A 23788-nucleotide genomic window follows, 5' to 3' on the forward strand; every position below is an offset into this window, starting at 1 on the left:
AGCTCTCATTTTTATTTTGAGAAAGGATCTCACTGTATAGCCCAGGCTGGTCTCCAGCTCTCCATCCTCCTGGATGCTGTGATAATATGTATATGCCACCATAACTTGCTCTTAAGTCTGTTCTTTCTATCTATCAATGACCAGTCATTTGAGGTTTAGAGTAGTTAATAAATGCCAATGCAGTAAAGTATATATAATGTAAAAGCTGTCATTTGAACCATTTAAAGTGTGTAGTTCTGTGGCATGAATCTACTTCATCCATCTCCAGAACTTTTCTCATCCACAGTACTCATTAAATGATACCTTTTCCCCACCTCTGCGCCCCAAGCTTGACTACTCTAGGGAGTTCATGAAAGTGGAATAGTTCACAAGACAACTTTTTTTTTTTTTTTTTTTGACTAGCTTATTGATAGTCAATTTCCCTTAGTGTGATGTCTTCATGGTTCATTCATGCTGGAGCACCTGACAGAATCTTTTGTCATTTAAGAATCTCTCAGGGAGAAACTACTTTTACCGAGTGCCATTTTCCCACAAACTGGCAGCGATGAACTTCAAGTCTTAGACCAACCTTGTAAGATGAACATAAGTGTTCTTGTTTTATGAAAACCAAAACCGAGATCGGATCTCTGTTTCAGACTTATTTTGGAGGGCTGGCTCAGCAGTTGAGAGCCTGGCTGCTGTTACAGAGAACCTGGGTTAGGTTCCCGGGGCGGGCATAGCCGCTCAAACACATCCGTAACTAGTTTCAGGTGATCCCACGCCCTCTTCTGGCTTCCTTGGTCACCAGGCACACTTGCGACACACATACATACAAGCTGGCAAACATTCATTCACTTAAAATAAAAATAAACAACTCGCCCCTCCCCCAAACTCTTACTTCTAAAATCTAATTGGCAGTTAGATATCAATCTTTTGGGGCCACAACTCCAAGTCCGCTGTTCCTCTTGGCCAGATGAAGCTTAGCGCTGCTCTGGGAACCTGTCCCCACTGCCCAACCGCCTCGGAATCTCTCTAGAACTGCCAAGTGGGCTGTACCACCTGCGCCTTTTGTGTTCTGCGGGAATGACCAAAGTGCTCACCTTGGGGGCAAGGAGGAGGCAGGACGACGGGAGAGGCCCCTCCCATCCTCCTACTCAGCCCAGCCTGCTAAGTGAGCATGTCTAGGACAGGGGCCACAAAAGGGAAAGCTCAATGCCTAGCCTTATTGGTCACCTGTGGCGCTGGAGCCCCTGAGACAATGCCGCATCCCAAGGGACCCCGCTTGAGTGGCCGCTCCTTCTTTTGAGAGTCCAGCCGGCTTCTGGTCGCACCTCCCTGTGGCCTTTGGACTTTCCCAGCTGTCTTCTTCTCCTAGGAGGTGAGACTTAGAGGCACCCCAGACACAGAGCTGCAGCCAGGATGTGCAGAGGGGGCTTGGTGGGGATCCTGAGGGGACTCTGGCACACATGGTAGACTGAGTCTTTCTGACCAGTTTAGAGAACTAGGGCTGGAGAGATAGCTCGAGGGTTAGGAGCACTGGTTGTTCTTCCAGAGATCCTGAGTTCAATTCCCAGCAACCACGTGGTGGCTCACAACCATCTGTAATGGGATCTGGTGCCTTCTTCTGGCCTGCAGGCAAACATGCGGGCAGAACACTGTGTATGTAATAAATAAATCTTTAAAAAATTAATTAAATTAATTAAAAGAGAACTGGGGTTCACTGAGCCTGAGTTCTAGGGTTCTCCCTCTAGAGGACTGGTGCTACCTCTGCTAGACACTGGACACATCATGGAGGTGATTCTCCAAGTCCTGATGACAGCCTACTTCTTAATTCTCCCAGGGTTCTGTGAGCTCTGGTAGTTCACTTGATTATTTGTCAAATATAAGAATGCCTGCCTAGTGTTTAAAATGTTTTTGATACAGGAGTGAAAGCTTGTCTGACCATAAATAAATAAATAAATAAATAAATAAATAAATAAATAAAACACTGTTCTCACTTCAAAGGTGATAGATTATTCTGAAGCCAAATATGAGTGACTATGGCCAAGTAAAACCGATTTAGTTTACCTCAAGTTCCATGTTCCAAACTAGTAACAGTTTCCTGAAGTTTCTATAGTAACACAGCAACAACAAATCATGAATCAGCACTATCAAATGCATTGGGACAAACATCAGGTAGGTAGTTGACAACAAAGTGGAGAAATCTCTGTCAAAGGCTCCAGATGCTGTCTGATGACATTCTCAGCCTTGGGGTTGATGGACTAGCAGTGGGGATCTTTTCATATATTCCAAAAGAATTTGCATAAGCATCTCAAGATTGTTGGGAGGTACACAATAAACAGCTATTGCAGGGGCCTAAGCCAGCCTCAGATAGTAGGATCTGGATCTGCAGCATTCCAACATCCTATACTCCCTAAAGCTCTAATTAGTCTTTCTAGAATGTTCAGTGTAGGTCTGGCTTTCTTCTCCAGCAGAGGAGGCAAGCTCCTGGAACTAGTTTTGCTCCTGTGGCTACTCAGGTTTTGTGACAGCGAGCACGGTGCTTGACTAGGCAAAGGGCAGATGAATACTTGAAAAACAAAACAAAACATAATTGTTTTCTGAGTCTAGTTTCCTCTTGCTGTCAACCTGCTGGCTGTGGTCTCTCAGTCTACCTCCGGGGAAGCACAGGTGCTACTGCCAATCCCTTCTTTTTCCACTAGAGGGAGCTAGATAGCTTCCTGCCTTAACAGTGGACCCACCAGAACACCAAACAGGGTCCGGTGCCGGGAGGCCTCAGATCGTGGTGATAAGAGTTTCATGCAACTCCTCCCTGGGCATTTATTTGTAAGATAGCTCTTAGAAAAAGGGGTTGGCACCTCATCAGTTGGACAGGTACATCCAAAAACGTTCATGACAGATTTGTGCTGTTCTTAAAGACCTATGAAAACAGGAGGGTGGGGTGGGAGGCAGGAAAGGGCAGATTGGGGTGTATGGAGGAGGAAGACATGAGACTCAGGCTCGGCTCCTCAGCTCTTCTTTTCCACAACAGGAAGTGAATTGATTGTTTTTTTAAGGAAAGAAGAGTTTGTTCTGGCTCCTGGTTCAAGGTCCATTCACTGTGGAACAGTGAAGTGGCCTGGTTTTCCCAAAAAAGCAAGCTAGAACCTGAATATCTTATGGGAGTATTGCTGGTATTTAGTATTGATGATGATGGGGCTGTAGAGATGGCCCAGGGGTTAAAAGCACTGGCTGCTTGCCCAGAAGACCCAAGTTCAATTCCCAGCACCCTCGTGGTGGCACACAACCATCTGTAACTCTAGTTCCAGGGGATTCCACACCCTCTTCTAGTCTCCACAGGCACCAGGCATGCATGTGGCACACAGACATATAGACAAAATACTTTTTGTTTGTTTGTTTGTTTTTTTTTTTTGGTTTTTTTTTTTTTTTTGAGACAGGGTTTCCCTGTGTAGCCCTGACTGTCCTGGAACTTGTTCTGTAGACCAGGCTGACCTCGAACTTATAGAGATCTGCCTGCCTCTGCCTCCCAAGTGCTGGGATTAAAAGCCACCACTACCCAGTTGACAAAACACTCTTACACATAAAATACAATTTAAAATTTAGAAAATAAAATGTGAAAATTGACAATAAGCTCAAGTTCAAATGTATGGCAAGGTGCTTCAAACAAAACACCACCCATACAGAAAACACCAAAAAATTTTTTAATCATGTCCACTGCTAAAAAGTCCCATTTTACTTACTTTCAGGCAGACACAAAGCTCTGTAGTGGATCTTTGTATGGCTAAACATGCTCCTGAGCTACATATCCCCTCCTCCTCCCACGTGACAACCCACTGCATAGGCACCAGCACACACAGGAACTCAAGAACTCAGAGGCGATAGCTCGGAGGAAATGGTTCCCATTTCCCAGGACACAGCAATTAACAGTGCCTGTAGTAGAGACAATAAGACGTTATGAATATTTTTCATGGAGCTTTGGTTTGGGGTGCGGGCTTCACATGGAATGAGTGTAGATAGTAGAACCATCTTACAGTCCCAGCTCCCTTGAGAATCCTCCTTGGAGCTTATTTGGACTTTGGTCCAGGTCTTGGTCCAACTCAGGTCAGTGATAAAGTCCTCTTTGGGCTTTAGCTTATTTGGATTTCTGTCTCCTTGAATAAAAAAATAAGTTAGCAGGTTGAGGATGCCTTCTTTTCAAAAGAGAGAGAGAGAGAGAGAGAGAGAGAGAGAGAGAGAGAGAGAGAGAGAAAGAAAGAAAGAAAGAAAGGAAGGCAGATGATTGGCAGCTTCTTTGGCATGAGTGTTTTGCACTCTACAAATTTGGAATTTGAAATTTAATTCCAAAGCAAAAACATCGGGAGGTCAGCATTTGAGGAGTTGATGGCGGGACCCTGTTCCCTTGTATCACTCCATCTTCTACCATGCATGGAACAGTGTCCCTGCCTACAGAGAACTCAGTATATAAGGTACCATTTTGGAAGTAGAGAGCAGCCCTTGCCAGCCGACTCTCCCTACTGGTCCCTTGATCTTGGACTTTCAGTTTCCAGATCTACAAGAACCCAATTTCTATTCTTTAAAAATGATCTAGGCTTAGAAAAAAACAAAACAGGGAAAGGGACTGGTGAAATGGCTCAGCAGGTAAGGTGCTTTCTGCCAGGCCTGATAATCTGAGTTCCACCCCCAGGACCCATGTGATGGAAGGAGAGAACTAGCTCCCACAAGTTGTCCTCTGATCTCCAAATGTACACTGTGGCACACTCTTGCCATGGAATACGTATGACACACTCACAAACACATGTAACTAACTAGTCTTAGATGTTTAGTGATAACAGTACAACAGACTAAGATAGCAACATTAGGAAAGGAACCCACCAGTTTTCTGTTCGTTCTGAGAAGCTGGTGAACTGAACCCAAATCGGAGGTTTAAAGCCCAAAGCTTGAAGACATCTGCTTGGCCCATTTCAGTAAGACACAGTAGATCATCCTGGAACTCCTAGGAAGTCCGGAGAACTGGCCTCTGATGCCCTCAGACACTGATGAAGAACAGACATTCCTGGCCCTGGCTTTCTTTCTCTTCTTTATCGGACTGTTTCTCAGCTGGGGCTATGCTGTCTAGGGCCAGCTCAGATGTATGTGAAGTCACTTGCATCCCGCAAAGCCTCGTGGTCTGTCTCTGAACAGACACATCCACCAGCAGCAGCAGTTGGTATGTAGCTGAATATTTATTTTTGTCAGGAGACAGAGCTGCAGGCAAGGGCAGTTTGAGGTGGAGAGTCTCATCTGGGGATTCAGCTGAGAGAGAAGAGATTGAACTCTGCAATGATAGATTTTCACTCCTGGTTCCTTAGAAGAGATAAACCAGGAGTGCATGGTTTTTCCAGGTTATTCCAGGTCCTGTCCCTGTAGGGGACACAAAGACCAAGCATCCCCCTCAGACCCATCTCCCAGTGTTTCTATGCCAGCATGCCTACTCCAGCAGACCTTGGAGATTGTCCCCACCTCTTCTCTTCCCTTGCCTTGTACAGTCTGTCTTATGCTTGTATTCTCTCTCTCTCTCTCTCTCTCTCTCTCTCTCTCTCTCTCTCTCTCTCTCTCTCTCTCTCTCTCTCTTCCCTTCCCTCCCCTTCTCCCTCTCCTTGTCTTACCCCATCCAGGGAACTTTGGTTGCTACCACCTCCAATTTGTGAGAGGAAGGAGGATAATAAGGGTTTGTTTGTTTCCATAAAGAAAATGCCTGGGCAAGTTTTTCATCAGCTTCAGCATTCAGAAACTTGTGGTGATATATTGTGTACCCTAATAAACTTGCATGAGGATCAGAAGACAGAGCCAGCCACTAGATTAGACACAGAGGTCAGGCAGTGGTGGCACACATCCTTAATCCTATCACTCAGGAGGCAGAGATCCATCTGGATCTCTGTGAGTTCAAGGACACTCTGGAAACAGAGCCAGGCAATGGTGGCACACACCTTTAATGCCAGTACTGGGAAGCACACATGCCTTTAATCCCAGGAAATGATGTCTGGGCAGAGAAACGTATATAAGGTGTGAGGAAACAGGAACTCACTCTCTTTAGGCTGAGGATTTCCTAGAGGTAAGAAGTAGTGACTGGCTGTTCTGCTTCTCTGGTCTTTCAGCTTTCACCCTGATATCTGGCTCTGGGTTTTTTATTATAAGACTATCTAAGATTTGAACAACAGAAACTGTTGCAACTGTGACCCAAGGGAACAAGTTTCATCCCAAGCTGGCAGCATTACTTGGCAGTGTCAACCACTTGGTACTGATTTGGGAGACAAGAAAAGTACAAGTCTGAAGAAGTCATGGATTCTTCCTTCCTCGTTTCAAAGAGCAGCTGAAGCCAGACGGTATGTGGCAGGGTTGGACTCCCTGCAAGGAGGCCCTAGTGGGAGGCTGTAGCAGCGAAGTCTGGATTGCAATGGTGACCCCAAGATGCTGGAGATACCATAGCCATGAGACATCTGCCCAGGACAGCTGCAAAGAGGGAGTGGAATCAGCCTGAGAGAGAGAGAGAGAGAGAGAGAGAGAGAGAGAGAGAGAGAGAGAGAGAGAGAGAGGAAGAAGAAGAAGAAGAAGAAGAGGAGGAGGAGGGGGAGGGGGAGGGGGAGGAGGAGGAGAGGAGAGAGAGGTATGTCAAGCAGCAAAGCTGAAGGGGAAAGTCATCTAAATCCTTCAAAACTGAAACCTCAGATACCAGACACAATGTCGGTAGCTCACTGGAAAAAAAGTTTGATTCTGTTCATACTTTATGTTTAAAAGACAAGCTCTCCCTGCTGGCTGAGGTACCCTCCTGGGTTCTCCAACCCACCTGGCCGCACCCTGACAGATCAGGCCTTTTGTGACACTGACCACAAACAATGCCTATGCCAAAGGCGCACTAGGCCTGGGCCTGGGCTCATCTTCGAGACATTACAGGGCAGCCAGGAGGATGGTTGTATTCACCACCCCTCAGGTCTCAGACTCCATGAGAAAAGTTTTAGACTCTCTTTGATGAAGTCACCATGGTAGATGTCTTGGACATTGGCAATTCTGCTCATCTATCCTTAATGAAGAGGCCTGATTTGGGTGTTATACCGAGGAAACGCCTCGGCTGGGCACTTACATTGTATTCCAAATGTGTGTTCATGGGTGCAGATACTCTGGTCCTTGCAAATATTGATGATCTTTTTGAAAGAGAAGAATTGTCAGCAGCATTAGACCCAGGGTCTGGGTGCTTCAATTCTGGAGTCTTTGTCTATCAGCCCCCAATTGAAATGTATAACCAGCCAGTTGCACCTTCCTTTTGAGCAAGGTGGTTTTGATGGTGGGGACCAGAGCTTACTGAGTATATATTTTAGTGGCTGGGTAGCAACAGATATCAGGAAACATCTGCCATTTGTGTATAACATGAACGGCATCTCAATATGCTTCTACATCCTGATGTTTAAAGTGTTTAGTGCAAATGCCAAAGTCATGCACTTCTTCGGATGAATCAAGCCATGGAATTACACCTACAGTCCCCAAACAAAAAGGGTCAGATGTGAATCCCAGGACCCCACCATGAGTCACCCAGAGTTTCTGATGCTATGGTGAGACATCTTCACCACCAATATTTTACCCCTGCTCCAACACTATGGCCTTGTCAAAAACGACTGCCCCTATCTAGTATCTCAGGAGCCTTCTCATGCCTTCTCTTGGGGTGGGCCCAGCTACGCCACAACCTGTGTCTTCAGAAAGAAGGCATCTGAGAGCAGATTCTTATGATAACATCAAGAGAACACTTGACACTTACCTACAGTAGAAGCTCTGCCATGTCCCTGGGGACACATCCATGTCGTAGGCACGTTTCTGATACGTAGTTTGTGAAGTGGGTGGAAAAGTCTGTTGCAGTCACTAGAGGCTTTCCCTAAAACTCACCAGATGAGGGGTCTTGGTAAGATGACAGGTAAGACCCAGGCAAACATTATGAAGTAGTAATCCTGTTACATGGAGAAGGGCTCTGTTTAAGTCTAGACTTTTTCAGAAACTCTTCATTCTGCAGTTGCCACCATGTATGGTAAAGGAAAACCCCCACTAAGATGGCTCTTGAGTGGTGCAGAACTCCACTGTTTATTTCCTTCAAAACAGAATGTGACATTGTCCCATATTTGCATGTTGCACCCTTTACTAGACCTACACTTTAGAATTGCCCAAAGCCTGTCACAGAAGTAATTCCACTTCCAGGGTAAATTGGCCTTCATTAACACTGTGGACTGATTCATAAGCCTGCCAGCCAGTGTTAGTGCACCAGTTTCTATGTACCATGAAGGCAGCATGCCGACTCGCTTTGAGTCACTTCTGTCTACTAGAGAATTGCAGTGTGGTCTCTAATGGTTACCTTCAGTGGTACCATGTGTAACAAATAAAGACTTATTAAAATAAAAAAGAATGAAAGGGTGACAAAAATTAGCGAACAACAAAAAGAAATCCTATTTAAAGCATTGTCTACTTTCACAGTGCTATAAAGATGCAGTCCTCATCCCAAGAGCTGGATTCGGTTTTCCTTTGGTCTAGTATTTTCGGTGCCATTCTTCACTTTTGGAATGTGAATATATGTTGTGTGCTATTGTATGTTGGAAATACCTAATTTTGCTTTTTAAACATAGTTTACTGTGATTCACAGTTCAGAGACTGACTTGAGTCTTGGAAGAGACTTTGACTTTTGAGCAGTGTTGAGACTGCTGCAGACAATGGAGACTTTTGAAGTTGGGCTCAATGCAGTTTGTATCATGAGACAGCCATCTATGGTGACCAGGAACAGAACGTGGCATTTGAAAGAGCTATGTCTCCTACAGCCTCGTGTATTTGAATATTTGGTTCCCAATTGGTAGAGCTGTTTGAGGAGGTTAGCATTATGAGGTAAGGCCTTGCTGGGGAAAGGATGTTACTGAGAGCAGGCTTTGAGATTTTATAGCCTGGTCCTACTTTCACTTCCTGTTATCTATCTATCTATCATCTATCTATCTATCTATCTATCTATCTATCTATCTATCTATCTATCTATCTATCTATCTATCTATCATCTATCTGCCTCTACCTATCATCTATCTATCTATCTATCTATCTATCTATCTATCTATCTATCTATCTATCTATCTGTCATCTATCTATCTATCTATCTATCTATCTATCTATCTATCTATAATCTAGCTAGGTAGCTAGCTATTGCTCACCTATCTCTCTATCTCTCTCTCTCCTCCTTGTGTGTGAAATGGAGTGGGATCTTTATGCTTTCTGACTTCCAGACTGGCCCCATGTTCCTGCTTCCCTGCCTTCTCCACCATGATAGACTCTATCCTGATACTGTAAGACCCTTTCTTCCTTAACTTGCTTCTTGCTATGGTATTTTGCCACAGCAACAGAATGCACTTACTGCACTCATCCTTGGTTTTGAGTCCTCAGTCGCCTTTGAACTTGTGCAAGGAGGTAAGCAGTGGGACGGCCTCTTCTCCAGTGCTTCTTCCTGCCTGCCTTTCATCTCTGTTCACAGAAAGTCCACGCTCAGTCAGTGCAATGTGTAGGCCATGAGCTCTAGTCAGGCTCCAGTATCTAGCCTTCAGCCATGATGTAGCACCTAGTAGATGCTCAATATTAATTTGATGAAGGGAACTTCTCCTAAGCATTCCCACTTGTAAACCAGGAAATGATCGAAGAAGAGAGCTGCCATTTTGTGTAGGCTTAAGGTGACATGAAATTGGTTGTTTTTTTTTTAAATCTTTCTCCTTAAACTTGATATCTTTTTAAATCATTCTTTTTTGTTTCTAATTAAAATATATGCAGATCATTTTCCCTCTTCCTCTCCTCCCTCCAACTCCCCCTGTGTTCCCCTTCCTGCTACCTTTCAAGTTAGTGGCCTCTACTTTTTAAATTATTATTGTTACACACACACACACACACACACACACACACACACACACACACACGAATACATTTATATGCCAATAAAATATAAATGCAAGATTGAAAGATGCTGGATTTGTTTATCATTGCTTGTATGTGTATTTTTTAGGACTGACCATTTGAGAGTGGATAACTATCTATTCTACAGTGCTCATCTCTGGGAAAGACTAATTCTCCTTCTCTCAGCAATTTTTAATTGCCCGTAACTCTTTGTCTAGGGGTGGAGATTCATTTGATTTCCCCCAACCACATTAGCACATCAACTGATGTTGTCATTGTTCAGGTCTTGTTCAGCTGTATTGTTGAAGTTTCATGGGTGTAGATTTCCTATAGTATCTAGAAGACAATCTTTCAGCAGACATCCTGGTCCTCTGGCTCTTGCAATCTTTCCACCCCTTCTGCAATGTTCCCCAACTCTTAGGTGTAAGGGTTGTGTTGTAGATGTATCAATTGGGCCTGGGTACCTCAAAGTCATTTGTTCTCTTCATTTTACTAGTTGTGGCTTTCTTTAATGGTTCTGTGCTGTATAGTTTTATGTCAACTTGACACAGCTAGAGCCACTGGAACAGAGGGAACCTCCACTGGAAAATAGAGATAAGATTGGGCTGTAGGCATTTTCTTAATTAGTGATTGATGTGGAAGTGCCCTGTCCATTATGAGTGGTCCTAGGTTCTATAAAAAGCAGACTGAGTAAGCCATGAGGAGCAAGTTAGTAAACTGCACTCCTTTGTGGCCTTTGTGTCAGCTTCTGTCTCCAGGTTCCTGCCCTGTTTGAGTTCCTGACTTCCTTCAGTGATGGACTATAATGTGGAAGGATAAGGTAAATAAACCCTTTCCTCCATAAGTTGCTTTGGTCCTGGTGTTTCATCACAGCATCTTCATAGCTAAGACACTCTCTGTCTTCTTCACAAAACAGCTTCCTTTTTTTCTGTTTTTTTTTTTTTCCAGACAGGGTTTCTCTGTGTAGTTTTGGTGCCTGTCCTTGATCTCGCTCTGTAGACCAGGCTGGCCTCAGACTCACAGACATCCACCTGGCTCTGCCTCCCAAGTGCTGGGGTTAAAGGCGTGCGCCACCACTGACCAGACAAAACAGCTTCTTTGATGAAGAATGAGAGCTATACTTACATGTATATATCTGAGCACAAGGATAGGAAGTTAGAAGGCAGTTGGGAATTGTAGGAAGTAGTAAGAGAAGCTATGCCCAAATTCCCAAATTATATGTAATTTTACTATGTTAAGGTTAAAACCTTCCTTTTTGAAAAAAAAGAAAAGGGAAGTGCTGTGGATATCGTTCTGTATAAATAAAACACTGATTGGCCAGTGGCCAGGCAGGTAGTATAGGCGGGACAAGGAGAGAGGAGAATTCTGGGAAGCGGAAGGCTGAAGGAGACACTGCCAGCCGCCATGATGGCAAACAGCATGTGAAGATGCCGGTAAGCCACAAGCCACGTGGCAAGGTATAGATTTATAGAAATGGATTAATTTAAGCTGTAAGAACAGTTAGCAAGAAGCCTGCCACGGCCATACAGTTTGTAACCAATATAAGTCTCTGTGTTTACTTGGTCAGGTCTGAGCGCCTGTGGGACTGGCAGGAAACCAATGAGAAGGCAGAACAGAAAGACTATTTAAAGACAAACACACAGGAAGTAGGTCCCTTTTGGAGAGCTCTCTTGGCTGAAGCAGGAAGGGTAAGGCTCTTAGCTCTGACCTCTTGGTTTTCTTCTCTGAATCGGCTCTGTGTTTCTTATTTAATAAGATGGCTGGCTACATCTACAATACTGGTTTAGGAAAGTGTCAGGAATAAGTTCTGCTATAAGATCTATGACCTCACAAGCCATTGATATTTGGCTAGGCCTATAGTATCAGACATGATTTCCCTCCTGCTTAATAGGCTTTAAGTCATTTTAGACAGTTGGTGGTTACTACCAAGATGTAAGTGCCACTGTTGCCTCTTTAGGGATATCATACCACGCTGGTCATTGCTGTGGTTCATATGTGTCATAGCTAAGTAGGAATATCGAATGTTTTCCTCCCTTGGCAGTTTGCATGGCACCTTCTGGTATCATGAAAGCTAGTCCTCAGGAAGGAGATATTGGGGCCATGTCTAGGTTGATTCTTCTGAGTCTTGTGTCTGAAACATACGGTGTCTTCAGAAATAGAGACTTGCCCCTAACTTATGGGAGGAAACCCAAGGTAATAATGACAGCCTATATTGTTGTGGAAATCTCTTAGACTCCTCTGACCAACAACAGGAAAGTAAGTCTCTTATGACTAGTACTGGGGGTTTTGTTAGACAGTCTATGCCTTAGGGAGAAAACAAATGCTAAATATACTAAAAAGAAAAAAGGTGCCAAACAGGTACAATTATATTAATAAATAATAATTTATTGTATTTTTATTTTATATTGACTCACGATATTTATTTTTTTCTTTTACTTCCCAACAAGTAGAAATATGTTAAAAGCAAAGCCCCTCAGAAACACACCTGATACGTCCACACCCAGTATGATAAAATCATTATCCATGCAATAACCATGACAGTGAATGAGTGTGTAGTTTATCATTTATCAAAGAATGAAAAAGGAATCTTAAAGTAGGTTTTGAAAGTTTTTTTCTAGAAGGTAAATCTTCATTTAAAAACTTTTTTTTTAAGGAATGAGAAGTTTAAGAGAAAATTATAACCATTCCCCTAAAGCATTAGTATTTCAAAAAGAGAAAGGAGAATGCAGAAGAGGAAAACTATTTTCCATAGTTTTAATGTTAAAAATAATTCTCTATAAAAAGAAGGTACATATTGCACTATAATTTCCGAAGGAGACTTTCTTATCCACATTGTTGGATAGGTTCTTTTTTTTTTTTTTTTTTTTTTTTTTTTTTTTTTTTGGTTTTTCGAGACAGGATTTCTCTGTGTAGCTTTGTGCCTTTCCTGGAACTCGCTTTGGAGACCAGGCTGGCCTCGAACTCACAGAGATCCGCCTGGCTCTGCCTCCCGAGTGCTGGGATTAAAGGCGTGCGCCACCACAGCCCGGCTGTTGGATAGGTTCTTATCCACATTACTGTGCACTGGTAGCCACAGAGACAATAATATTGACAATTTAGTTATGAAGTTAATCTTTATGCAATCCAAGTTCAAATTTTCAGATATTTAATGTTTATTTCAAGGTATTTTAGGGAAAAAAAATCAGGATATAACTTAAAAAATCTAGCATCTTTTCTTCACAATAAAGCTTCTTACAGACTTGCTTTTCCCATGTAAGAGTTAGGTCAGTGTAACATTGTCTGAAGCAATAAGCATTACAAGTACATGACACCTTGAAGATACAAGTCAAATTGGCAATGGAGATCTTTCCAGCATCATTGGTGTTATGTATGTGAGTGTCCATTACCCCAACTCCTTTCTCCCTCACATTCACAACTCAGAAATCCTTATTTTACACACACACACACACACACACACACACACACACACACACACACATCTCTATATGCTTTGTTTTCATCTTTGGACCTTAAAAAAAAACAAGCAGCAGCTAACCTCCCTCCAGAATGAACTGTTTGAGCTGAAAGGAAATTGCTGCTTAACACCACTGGAGAATCCTAGCAAAGTCTTCTTAGAGCTCACATCCCTCCCCATTCATCAGTACCCATTTCCCCAGATGAAAGCATTTCAGAATACAGTTCACTGTCTTGCAACTAGGGCAGCTGGTGCCTCTTTGCACCCTGCTACTTTTGGCAATGGGTCCAGCTTTCTTGTGGAATTGTATCAACCCAAAGCCCCATCCTCAGAAGCCTCAGTCAGAAAGGTAGGAAATAACTAAATGAAGTGCCATTGGGAAAGGACTCAGACTAGCAAGCAAGTATCTTCCCTGGATAAGGATACCCATAATCGTTCCTCTGTGTGATGATCCATGTCTAACATGGCCAGATCTCTTGTGTGCGGTTTTATATTGCTGCTATAAAAACTATAGTGTCTTAAAACAGCACAAATCGATTGTTTTGCAGTTCCAAAGGTCATAAGCCTGACCTGAGGATCTAAAAGAGAATCTGTTTCCAAGGTTTTTCTATTCCTACCTTACCAACTACCAGAATTCCTCAGTCCAGAGGCCTTTCCTCCGAGCATGTTTAGAGCAGGCGAGCATCTCTCTCTGGCCTCCAACTTCCCTCTTGTAAGGACCAGGTGATAATAAAGGTCCACCTGACAATACAGGATAATTGCCTCGGCTCAAGGTCTTCATCATTTCTGCAAAATGTTTTTTCTGTGAAAGGTAGCATATTGCCTAGGTCCCAGAGGTTGGGAGGTAGGCATTTTGGGGAGAGACTTATTGATCTATCTGTATGTTAATTTGTGAATGCTAACAAATAATTCTGAGGTTTGTAGCACTATGAATGCTAGCCTTACAGGTGTCACATGGAACTGAGAGGGAAGATAATAGTTCTCTAGTCTATGAATGCTGACATCTGATTTAAACAAACCATCCTTTTTTTTAAAAAAAAAAGCTTTAGTTCTGGCCTCTTGACTTTGTCCATATGTGCACTAATCCTTACAAATGTCTTGGTTACTGAGAAGCTGTGCAAGAAGTTTTGTTCCCAGACCTATGCCTATTTTTCAAAATTAATGACAGATGTTTATTTATTAGGTATTTGAAAGTTTGATACATTTTAAAGATTGAAATTCATCATGTATATGTGTACATGCACCATGTGTGTGCAGGAGCCTGAAGAGATCAGAAGATGGTGTGGGTTTCCCTGAAACTAGTTACAGGTATTTGTATGCCACCATGTTAAGTGCTGGGAACTAAACACTCATCCTCTGTGAGAGCAGTAAGTGCTCTTAACTGCTGAGCCATCTCCTCAGGCCCACTTTCATACATTTATACAATATATATTGATCATTTTCATCTGCCACTTCAACTCTTCCTTCCTCTTACCTCTCTTCTTTCCCTCCCTCTTTCAACTTCATTCTGGTTTAAGTTTTTTACATTTATTAAGCTCATTTTCTAAGCATTTTATATGCATTAGTTCTTTCAATTCTCACAGCAATCTCTGCTCCCACCCCAGGGATTGAACACAGGACCCCAAGCATACATGTGCTCTGCCCTCATTTTTTAACATCTGTTTTATAGATTAAAAACTTGAGGCTTTGCACTGCCAAGACACACATCTCATAAAGGGAATCTGAATCAGGTTATTGGAATCCTTAGCCTTCAAGGAAGCTAAGGCTAAGGCTAGGCATGAATACTAATAGCCCTTTCATTTAAAAGCCAGTGAGCCCTCTTCTTACTTTTATTTTGGCATGAGATCCCACTAAGTTTTTCAGGCTGGCCTTAAATTTCTGATCCTCCTACCTCAGTCCACCAAGTGCTATGATGACAAGCCTGTGCTTATTTATTTATTTACCAAGCTTGCTTATTTATTATTTATTTGTTTATTAAGATGTGTTTCACTGTGCTGTCCAGGATGCTCGTGAGCTCTCAATCTGTCTGCTTCAGCTTTCCAAGTGCTAAGATTACCAGCATGCCCCACAGGTCCAGCTTCTCTTAGTTCCTGCTAGAAATGACATATGATGTTACATTTTCAAAGATGCCTCAAGCTGTACCTTTTGTCTATCTAGAAACGAAGAGAGAACACTAAAGCCCTGCTAATGCCTGCTTAGACAATTCTTAGCTATTCTTTCCCCCATTCGAACTATACTAAGCTACCCTGCCCCAACTCACAGCCAAGCTTAACTGCAATGGCATGCACCTGATAAGTTTTAAAATAAGCAGGATGTAAAAATATAGAGATGAACTTGAACATGTTTTGCTGTTGAAAAAAAATACAAATGTAAACAACAGAGGGAAAGATAAGATCTGGATGGTAATGAGATTGTCCCCTTCCTGATTATCCTAAGAAGGAGAAGAAGGATCATGCATCCAGGGTTTATATTACTGTTCTCTGCTCTCAAATGGCCTGCCTGCCACTCTAGGTTGGCGCCTGGCCTTGCATGGTTGCAAATAAAACTGCTTTGCTTTCACTTTTCTGAGTCTTCAGTATTCTCGTGAAGTAAGGACCATTGTTTCACACAGTCCATTGATCATCACAACTCTTTGGAGTGTATAGTATTATTCCCATTTTATAGAGGAAAGACTGAAGCACACACACACAGGTTACAGAATTTCCCCCAGGTACAAATGAGTGATAGATATAACTAGGGTTGAACATGGAGTTAACTGGGAGATAACTATTCCCATACCGGTCACTCCACTGGGAGATTGCGGGAGCCCCCAGGAAGGCCCATTCATCCATTTATTCATTCAATCTCCATTTACTCATATCACTCCCAGCAGGCTGTTGTAAGTTGAATCATTTCACCTAAAGCAATTAAATTAGGCATTCATTGCTCATGGTGTTGCAAGGCAGGTCAGGTAGCTCCCAAGGAAGTAGCACTGTCTTGAGAGTGCAGCACAGTACTGGGCTGTGAAGATGGAGCCAAAGGAGAAAGCGGTTGGTGTGCTGCATCCCTAGAGAGAGGAATAGAAATGAGCAACAGAGGGATTGCTGCCACGGTCAGGACTCATCAGATGGACTCTGGGTAGCTTAGGGCATTCTTTTCTCCCATAACTTTACGAAGTGGGTGTCTCACATCTCTGCCTCCACTCTATGAGGAAACTGCAGCACAAAGGTTTGGAAACCTGCCAAGGTTCCAGTGTCCAAATACTGGCTTTTACAAGCATCATATCACAACCGTGCCAGGCTCTGCATTGCTTAAATTCGTATTTTATATGTAACTTGTTTTTAAAACCCTAAACGAAGAAACAAAGTGTCTTACTATGGTATAGAGTAAAATATCTGTATGCGTAACTGTAGCCGGTGACAATGAATGGCATCATTAAACTCAATTGTCTTCGGGAACTTAAAATCAAGGTTTATTTTACGTCAAAAAGCAGAGATTATCAAGTGTAAGAGGGGCTAATGCAAACTGAGACTTCATTGGTGAAATCAGAACTGAAAGAGAAGTTAAAAGGCAGTAGTTCTCACACTATGTGAAAGTGATTCCGAGTTCCCCCTTTGTACCACCTAAAATATCAGTAGGGAAACTCACTGGTTCAGGGGACTACAGCACTCCACTGCTTGCTGGCGATCCTTGCCTGAGCAAAGGGTCTAAATACCAGAAGGTCCTTCATTGGTAAAATGCTGGTAGCACTGGTGGCACTTCAAAGAGACCATAATTACAAATGAGCAACGCAGGAAACCACCAAATCTAAAGCATAGCATAGAATGAATAATCGTAAACCACTGTCATTGTCAAACTTAGCACACAGGTCTCTAGCCTTTTGTTGTAAGATGATAAAAATTGTTACAGCAAAAAAAAGTGGTTAGTATTTACTCCAGGTGATAGACGGGAGGAAGCAGTAACAGCCTGTTCTTTAATTCTGTAATAACTTTTTCTCATGCCTAGGTCGTCCCTGATTAAGTTTTTGCCCTAAACGAAGGATCCCAGTCATGACCGCAAGAAACTCTTCCCGACTTGTGTTTTCTTTGGGTACTGTCACCAAGCCAGACCGCGAATGAGAGCCGGCGCCAGGCCCCGCCTTTTCCTGTCCCGCCCCCAACGAGCGCCCGTAGCCACGCCTCCAAAGCGGCGGCCCTCCAGATTCGCTGATCCGTGCGGGACTCCCTTTCCGGCGTCGCGCTGACGTCACAGGTCCTGCGCCTTCCGGGCCTCTTCGCGCCTGCGTTCGAGCGGAAGGTCGTCCCTGTGACCGGCTAGGTGTTAGGAGCAGCTGTCGCCATGTTGTCGGTCGCTGCCCGCTCGGGCCCATTCGCGCCCGTCCTGTCGGCCACGTCCCGCGGGGTGGCGGGCGCGCTGCGGCCCCTGCTGCAAGCCGCGGTGCCCGCCACCCCGAAGCCACCTGTTCTGGACGCGAAGCGACCCTTCCTGTCCCGAGAGTCGCTGAATGGCCAGGCTGCGACCCGGCCATTGGTCGCCACGGTGGGCCTCAATGGTGAGCCGGGTTCAGGGTGCCCCGATCTCGTTCCCTGCCTTTCCCGGTCCGGGGCGGTGTGCTGGGATGTGCCTCGCCGGCAGGAGTGGGAGGATGCGGTTCCGGCCTCAGCGACCTTGGCGAGCCGAGCGCCTTCCCGAGCAGGCGGGCTCACCCGAACGGAATGCCGCTGGGATGCTCCAGCAGCGGCATCCCCAACTCCCCACCCCGCCAGGCCTCAGGAACCTGTCTGCATTCAGGTTACACTTGACTTCCTGGGTTAACTTCAAGACTAGCCTCCCGCTGTCATCGCTAAGTGACAGAGATACTGTTGCTTACAGGAGTTTGACCTTGGGCAAGTTCCCAAACGTTTTTCCTCACGGGTGAGGTGGATTCGTGGTTATAACAAATTTGGTGTCTTGAAGCTTACGTGAGAGAATTCTATGTAAAATCGTTGGTACGGTTTAGACGATGTGTTCAAAATAGAGATTGTAAAGAACACATAGGAAGTTGCCCGTTGCCCAAGTACCGGTACAGCTGCCTTTCAGTGTCTTAAGCGACCCCATCCACATTCCTCCATTCACACAAAAACAAGAAAGGAAGACATAAGCCCGAGGTCAGTTCCACTGCAGAGGGTCATTAACATTTCAGATATCTGGCTCATCTAGCTAGGGCTTTCACAACCCCACTTAATCGTGAAGAGGTAGATGCTACTCTTAGGGAAACAGACCACCAGAGGTGAAGTGACCCCCATAGTGGAGTTTCTGTGCAGCGTGATGTCTTCCAAGTTTACCTAAGCCTACGCTTGGTCTGACATTCCTCTTCACATGCCCTTGTGATTTAAAAATCCAGGAAGATTTCTGGTGTCTCTCACAATAATGGGAAGCAGCACTGGGCTCTTTGGTGTCTGCTCCCATAGTTGACTCTACTGCACTCATAGTCCTCACTATGTTGTTACCTACTTGGCACCGTTCAGTGTTGAGTTTATGACCCTTCTGTGTGTTAATCAAATTGCCCACTTGGGCAGCTTTTTACTCTGCATTCGTCCACCCACTCTGTATCTCTCTCTCTCTCTCTCTTTTTTTCTTTTCCTTTTGAGGCAGGTTCCCACTGTGTAGCCTAGGTTGACCTCAAACTCATGATCTTCCTTCCTCTTCCTTCCCAGGACTGGGATTTTGCACATGAGCCACCATGCCTAGCTTTCCTGCAGATTTAATGGTCCACTATGTGTTTTCTGCATAGCTATATTTTAGCCTTTAGCCTTAATTTTGGGTCAGATTAAAAAATTTGTGTTTGCTGATACCTTCACATCATTATAACATAACACTTTCCATTCTATTGTTGAGACTTCTGACCTTGATTTGAAGGGGATAGAACAGCTCCGGAACTTTTGTCTCCCAGTGTCAGATTTCATATAAACTGATACAAGATCTTTATTCTGAGTAAATGTGAAGGAGCACTAATGGGTCTTGGAGAAACTGTTCAGAAGTATAATACCCTAGCTTGTTCCAGGTCTGTTTGGGTTGGGGGATGGGGAGGTGAGAAATGAGGGAGGAGAAGTTGCAGAAAAGTTTCACTCAAACTTGTCAGATAGCCCCAAGTTTTCTTGTAAAGATTGGTGAGTTACCTGCTTCATAAAAGCATTTTCTAAAGCAGACAGTGTCAAAACAGCCAAAGTCCTTTTCTGAAAGCACAGTTTACCTTGTAGCTTTCTTGTGCATTAAATTCCATCCAGGTGGCTTATGGAAAGGCAGAGGCAGATGGTTTGGATTGGAAGATGTGTAGAGAAAGAAGCTTGCATTATGGTAGCATCCCTTCCATGCATATTTCTAGGTTCATTGGCTCTACAACTACAAAAAGTTTACATGCCCTGGGTTTCCTTTATTTCTTTTCAAGGTGATAGTTCTATAATTGATAATGCTAATGCTAAAGGTTAGAATTAAATTAAGCATCCATGCTTACTATGCCTTGTACAGATTACATAGAGAATGACTTTTGCAACATGGCAATTTCCTAACAGTTTCTTGGTTGATGATGTGACCCAATGAATTGTAGCTTGCTATACAGAGAATAATCGATAACTGGATTTCTTTTGTCACCATAACTCTGAATGAGAATGAGTCATTCTGTATAGTGTTCTTAATTACCTTATAAATTGTCAAAGGTTGGTGGTTGTGGATACTGTTGATGTAGAGCTGTGAACTTGGCTCCTTTCTGTTTTAGGTAGACAACATATTTTTTAGTGTAATCTCAGGCATTGTCATGGGAAAGGAATTCTTAGTTGATTCCAAATGCCAGTTTCTACCATCCCATTGATAGTAGGTAGAATAATACATAATATAATGTCAAGTGATTCTGCAAAGTCCTAATTGTGACTCTCAGGTGGCCACTACCCATGCCTTAGTTCCCTCTCCAAAAGGATTGGGTTGTCAGAAAAGTAATTTTGATAGGTTTCATTCTTGTCCAAATTTGTGACTTCTGTAGTTACTCACCTTGAAGTCATGTGAAAAGTAGGTGAAATACTGATATTTGGGTATTGAAAGAAGTATTTTAAGATGAGAACCTCGAAGACCAAGGGAACACTGTCACTAACAGTGGCCTTATATGTTATGAGTAGATCTTCATTTTGAAAGAACATATTTTTCTGAAAATGAAAAATTTTTTACATTTTTCCCCTAAAAGGTAAGCCTGGTAGTGGTTTCTAAAACATAAATTTTATGAAGATACATATTTTCATATATTTATAGGGCAGATTTTTTATTATATATATTATTTTGTGAGGAAATTTATTTTCTAAACATAGTTGAAGAGTCTTGCTGGTGAGTTCATTCTTTTTTGTCATTTATTTACAAATGGCATGAGAGGATATGCTACTGCTACTTTCAAAGTATGTATAAGCAGTAAGGGTTCTTTAGTGTCCTTTGTCACAAACATTTGACCCATTGTATGACCTACAAGTGTCCCATTCAAAGGGTCCACAGTATGAAAAAAGAAAGATAATTTTTTATAGATGCTATTGTTGTGCTGAAAGGGGAAATAGGTGAAAATTGCCCCCCTTTCCCTTATTAGATTGAATAAATTACTTTATAGATTCCATTGAGTGTTACCTATTCTGATGTTTGTCATTCTCTGACCACCAGTGGTTTTATTTGAAGATTTATGCCCTGGAATAAAAAATAGCAATCCTTAAGTTTTCTACAACTAAAGTATCCCAAGACACAAGAGGGTTGTTGTCTTGTAGTTAGTCTGTTATGAACCTTAGCAGTGCTTCCAGAGAGCACATAGCAGAGATGCAGGCCAGGCCTCTGCCTTGAGATGACCACACAGCAATTGTTAGGTGGACTAAGTGTGTTTTGAGGCCTAATCTAGAGAGGATGAGAAGTGATTGGTATAGATGGATAGTCTGTCTAAGCAGTTGATTGAAAAATGAAAAAAACTTGAAATATCTGTTTATTGTGCTATTTGCCATTATAACTTAAAGTCTTTGCTGACATGTAGGCCTTCCAGGCCATTCTTTTAATTTCATTTTCATGTGTTTGTCTTGCAGTTCCTGCTTCTGTTCGCTATTCCCATACGGATGTCAAGGTCCCTGACTTCTCTGACTACCGTCGCCCTGAAGTTCTAGATAGCACAAAGTCTTCTAAAGAGAGCAGTGAGGCTAGAAAAGGCTTCTCTTACCTGGTAACTGCAACTACTACTGTGGGTGTTGCGTACGCTGCCAAGAATGTGGTCACCCAGTTCGTTTCCAGCATGAGCGCTTCTGCTGATGTACTGGCCATGTCGAAGATCGAGATCAAGCTGTCTGATATTCCTGAAGGAAAGAACATGGCTTTCAAATGGAGAGGCAAACCTCTGTTTGTGCGCCATAGAACCAAGAAGGAGATTGCCCAGGAAGCTGCAGTTGAATTGTCCCAGTTGAGGGATCCACAGCATGATTTAGAGCGAGTAAAGAAACCTGAATGGGTTATTCTGATAGGCGTCTGCACTCATCTGGGTTGTGTACCCATTGCAAATGCAGGAGATTTTGGTGGCTATTATTGCCCCTGCCATGGGTCACACTATGATGCCTCTGGCAGGATCAGGAGGGGCCCTGCGCCACTCAACCTGGAAGTGCCTACCTATGAGTTCACCAGTGATGATGTAGTTGTTGTGGGTTAGACACTGGACTCAAGGCCTAGGTTTCTTTCGGTCTTCCTGTTCCCTCAGAAGAGTTGAGAGTAAGCCTTGTGTACATCTAGGTTGGGTTGACTTAAAATATTTAAGAATTGTGAATAATGTATTGGCAAACATTAATGTGAAGTAATTGAATTCACTCTTAAATATTGTCAAGCATTATTGTAATAAAGCCACTGTTGAACATTATTAAATTCAGTCAGACTTGAAAGGTGCAATGTCTTTGATAGCTAATTCTAATAAAACATCACAGATTGTTGTACAAGGTATTTGTGAACTCTGTAAATGACTTTCTTTTATCATCTAAATTTCTTCTCATATCTTGAAAAGAGGCGGGGACATCATTTTTTATTTTAAAGTGGATGGAGAGGGTTATTTTAATGTCAAATGTTTTTCTGTTTTGATAAACTTCACAGTTTTGGGAGATGATAGTTATATTAAAGATAAAGTATAAAATATAGTATCTTATTGAAATATTTTTGTTTTTAAAGACGGTTTTATTCTGTAGGCAAACTGGCCTCAGACTTGTACCCTTGCAGTGTGCAGGATGACAGGCACATGACAACCCAGCCAGATCTTCAGTTTCTGTCCAAACCCAGAGTAACAGGACTTCCTTGAAGCCTGGAGACGACAGGAGAAAAGCAGAAGTCTGTCAAAATAGTATTCTACTCAAAGATAAACATTCCTCATTTTTGCATATCTAGTGTTACAACATTTTTATAGAGATGAATCCATGGGCCTTTCTTGATAAGAATTTTAGCCCATGTGCAAAACCACTTAGCTTGGACTGTACTCCCTATGCTAAAGGAGAGAGAGCAGTCCTTGAGACTGCAGATATCACAGAAACAGTCTGATCTGCAATCTATAAAGCATTTGATTGGAAAGGAGAATCTTCAGGTTGTTGATAAAAATAAAGTCTTACTTTGCCTCCTAAAGTGTCAAAAATGCTGCCTTTAATGTAAGCAGTGGTTGTCTAGCATTTTGCATTTGGTCTGCCCCCAAACCCCTTGTATATGACCTGGACAAAGTCCTGTCCTATCTTAAATTTATTGAACCAGCCTTCAGTTTTGCTTGTGGGTAAGTCTCACAGCAAACAGTAATCATGCTGGTGGAGATTTGCAGAGAGTTTTGGTTAAAAAAAAAAAAAAAAAACAACTAAGCAAAATTAAAAGTATTCAACTCCCCCGCCACACAAATTATTTAGCATATTTGTGTTTTTTTAATAAACACTCAAACATGAATCACATTGCCTTTAGTCTATCAATTGATGCTGGAAAGTCCTTTTTCCAACTTGGAACTCTGTTTTGTTGACAGTTTTCAAAACAGAGCTAGTTATTATCAGTGGTCCTTTGAAAGGTCTCCATATTAATCCTGGTCACACCAGAGGAAAGGCACCCACCAAGTACTGTTGTGTTCTCATATTAGTTCCAAGTGTCCATTCATAGCTATTTCCAAGCTGCTTCAGTGGGGTACTTGGAGGCCTGCATAGTCCATTGGGAAGCTGGGCTGGTTATCTGGGTTGAAGTTGCAGTCTGCTGTCTGAGTCTCAAGTACAGACAGGTGTTAGAGTTCAACATGGAGCACTACACCTGGCTCTCCTAGTCCCCTGCTGAGAACCCAGGACAGTGATGCAATGTGGGACCGAAACCGTCAGCACTGTTACACGGTAAGCCTGGGTTTCTATTCAGTAGTCCTCGGCTCCACTAGCTAGAAATTCAGTTTAGAGAAGAGCATATTGA

At 43.0% G+C, this 23788-nt stretch overlaps 1 protein-coding gene and 1 pseudogene across 2 annotated transcripts; both read left to right on the top strand.

Annotated features, from left to right (window-relative positions):
- The first annotated feature begins 1233 nt into the window (after window positions 1-1233).
- LOC131911249 (cytochrome b-c1 complex subunit Rieske, mitochondrial) lies at window positions 1234-22318 on the top strand. 2 transcript variants are annotated; one of them, XM_059263230.1, is made up of 4 exons: window positions 6133-6341; window positions 10658-10732; window positions 17351-17897; window positions 21424-22318. In XM_059263230.1, the coding sequence occupies exons 3-4, from the start codon at window positions 17684-17686 to the stop codon at window positions 22032-22034; spliced, it is 825 nt and encodes a 274-aa protein (XP_059119213.1). In that variant the 5' UTR covers window positions 6133-6341; window positions 10658-10732; window positions 17351-17683; the 3' UTR covers window positions 22035-22318. The 2 variants fall into 2 exon arrangements, with proteins under 2 accessions (XP_059119214.1, XP_059119213.1); XM_059263231.1 differs by lacking the exons at window positions 6133-6341; window positions 10658-10732 and adding an exon at window positions 1234-1357.
- On the top strand, window positions 6836-8958 carry LOC131911250 (glycogenin-1-like; annotated as a pseudogene).
- Window positions 22319-23788: the final 1470 nt, after the last annotated feature.

This window comes from Peromyscus eremicus, chromosome 5 (assembly GCF_949786415.1).
Source record: "Peromyscus eremicus chromosome 5, PerEre_H2_v1, whole genome shotgun sequence".
Taxonomy (NCBI): Eukaryota; Metazoa; Chordata; class Mammalia; order Rodentia; family Cricetidae; genus Peromyscus; species Peromyscus eremicus.

Excerpts from the sequence above, each read along its gene's own strand:
- LOC131911249 (XM_059263231.1), top strand. The coding sequence starts at position 17,684 with ATGTTGTCGGTCGCTGCCCGCTCGGGCCCATTCGCGCCCGTCCTGTCG. Across the intron at positions 17,898-21,423 it reads CGCCACGGTGGGCCTCAATG|TTCCTGCTTCTGTTCGCTAT; the intron begins GTGAGCCGGGTT and ends TTTGTCTTGCAG.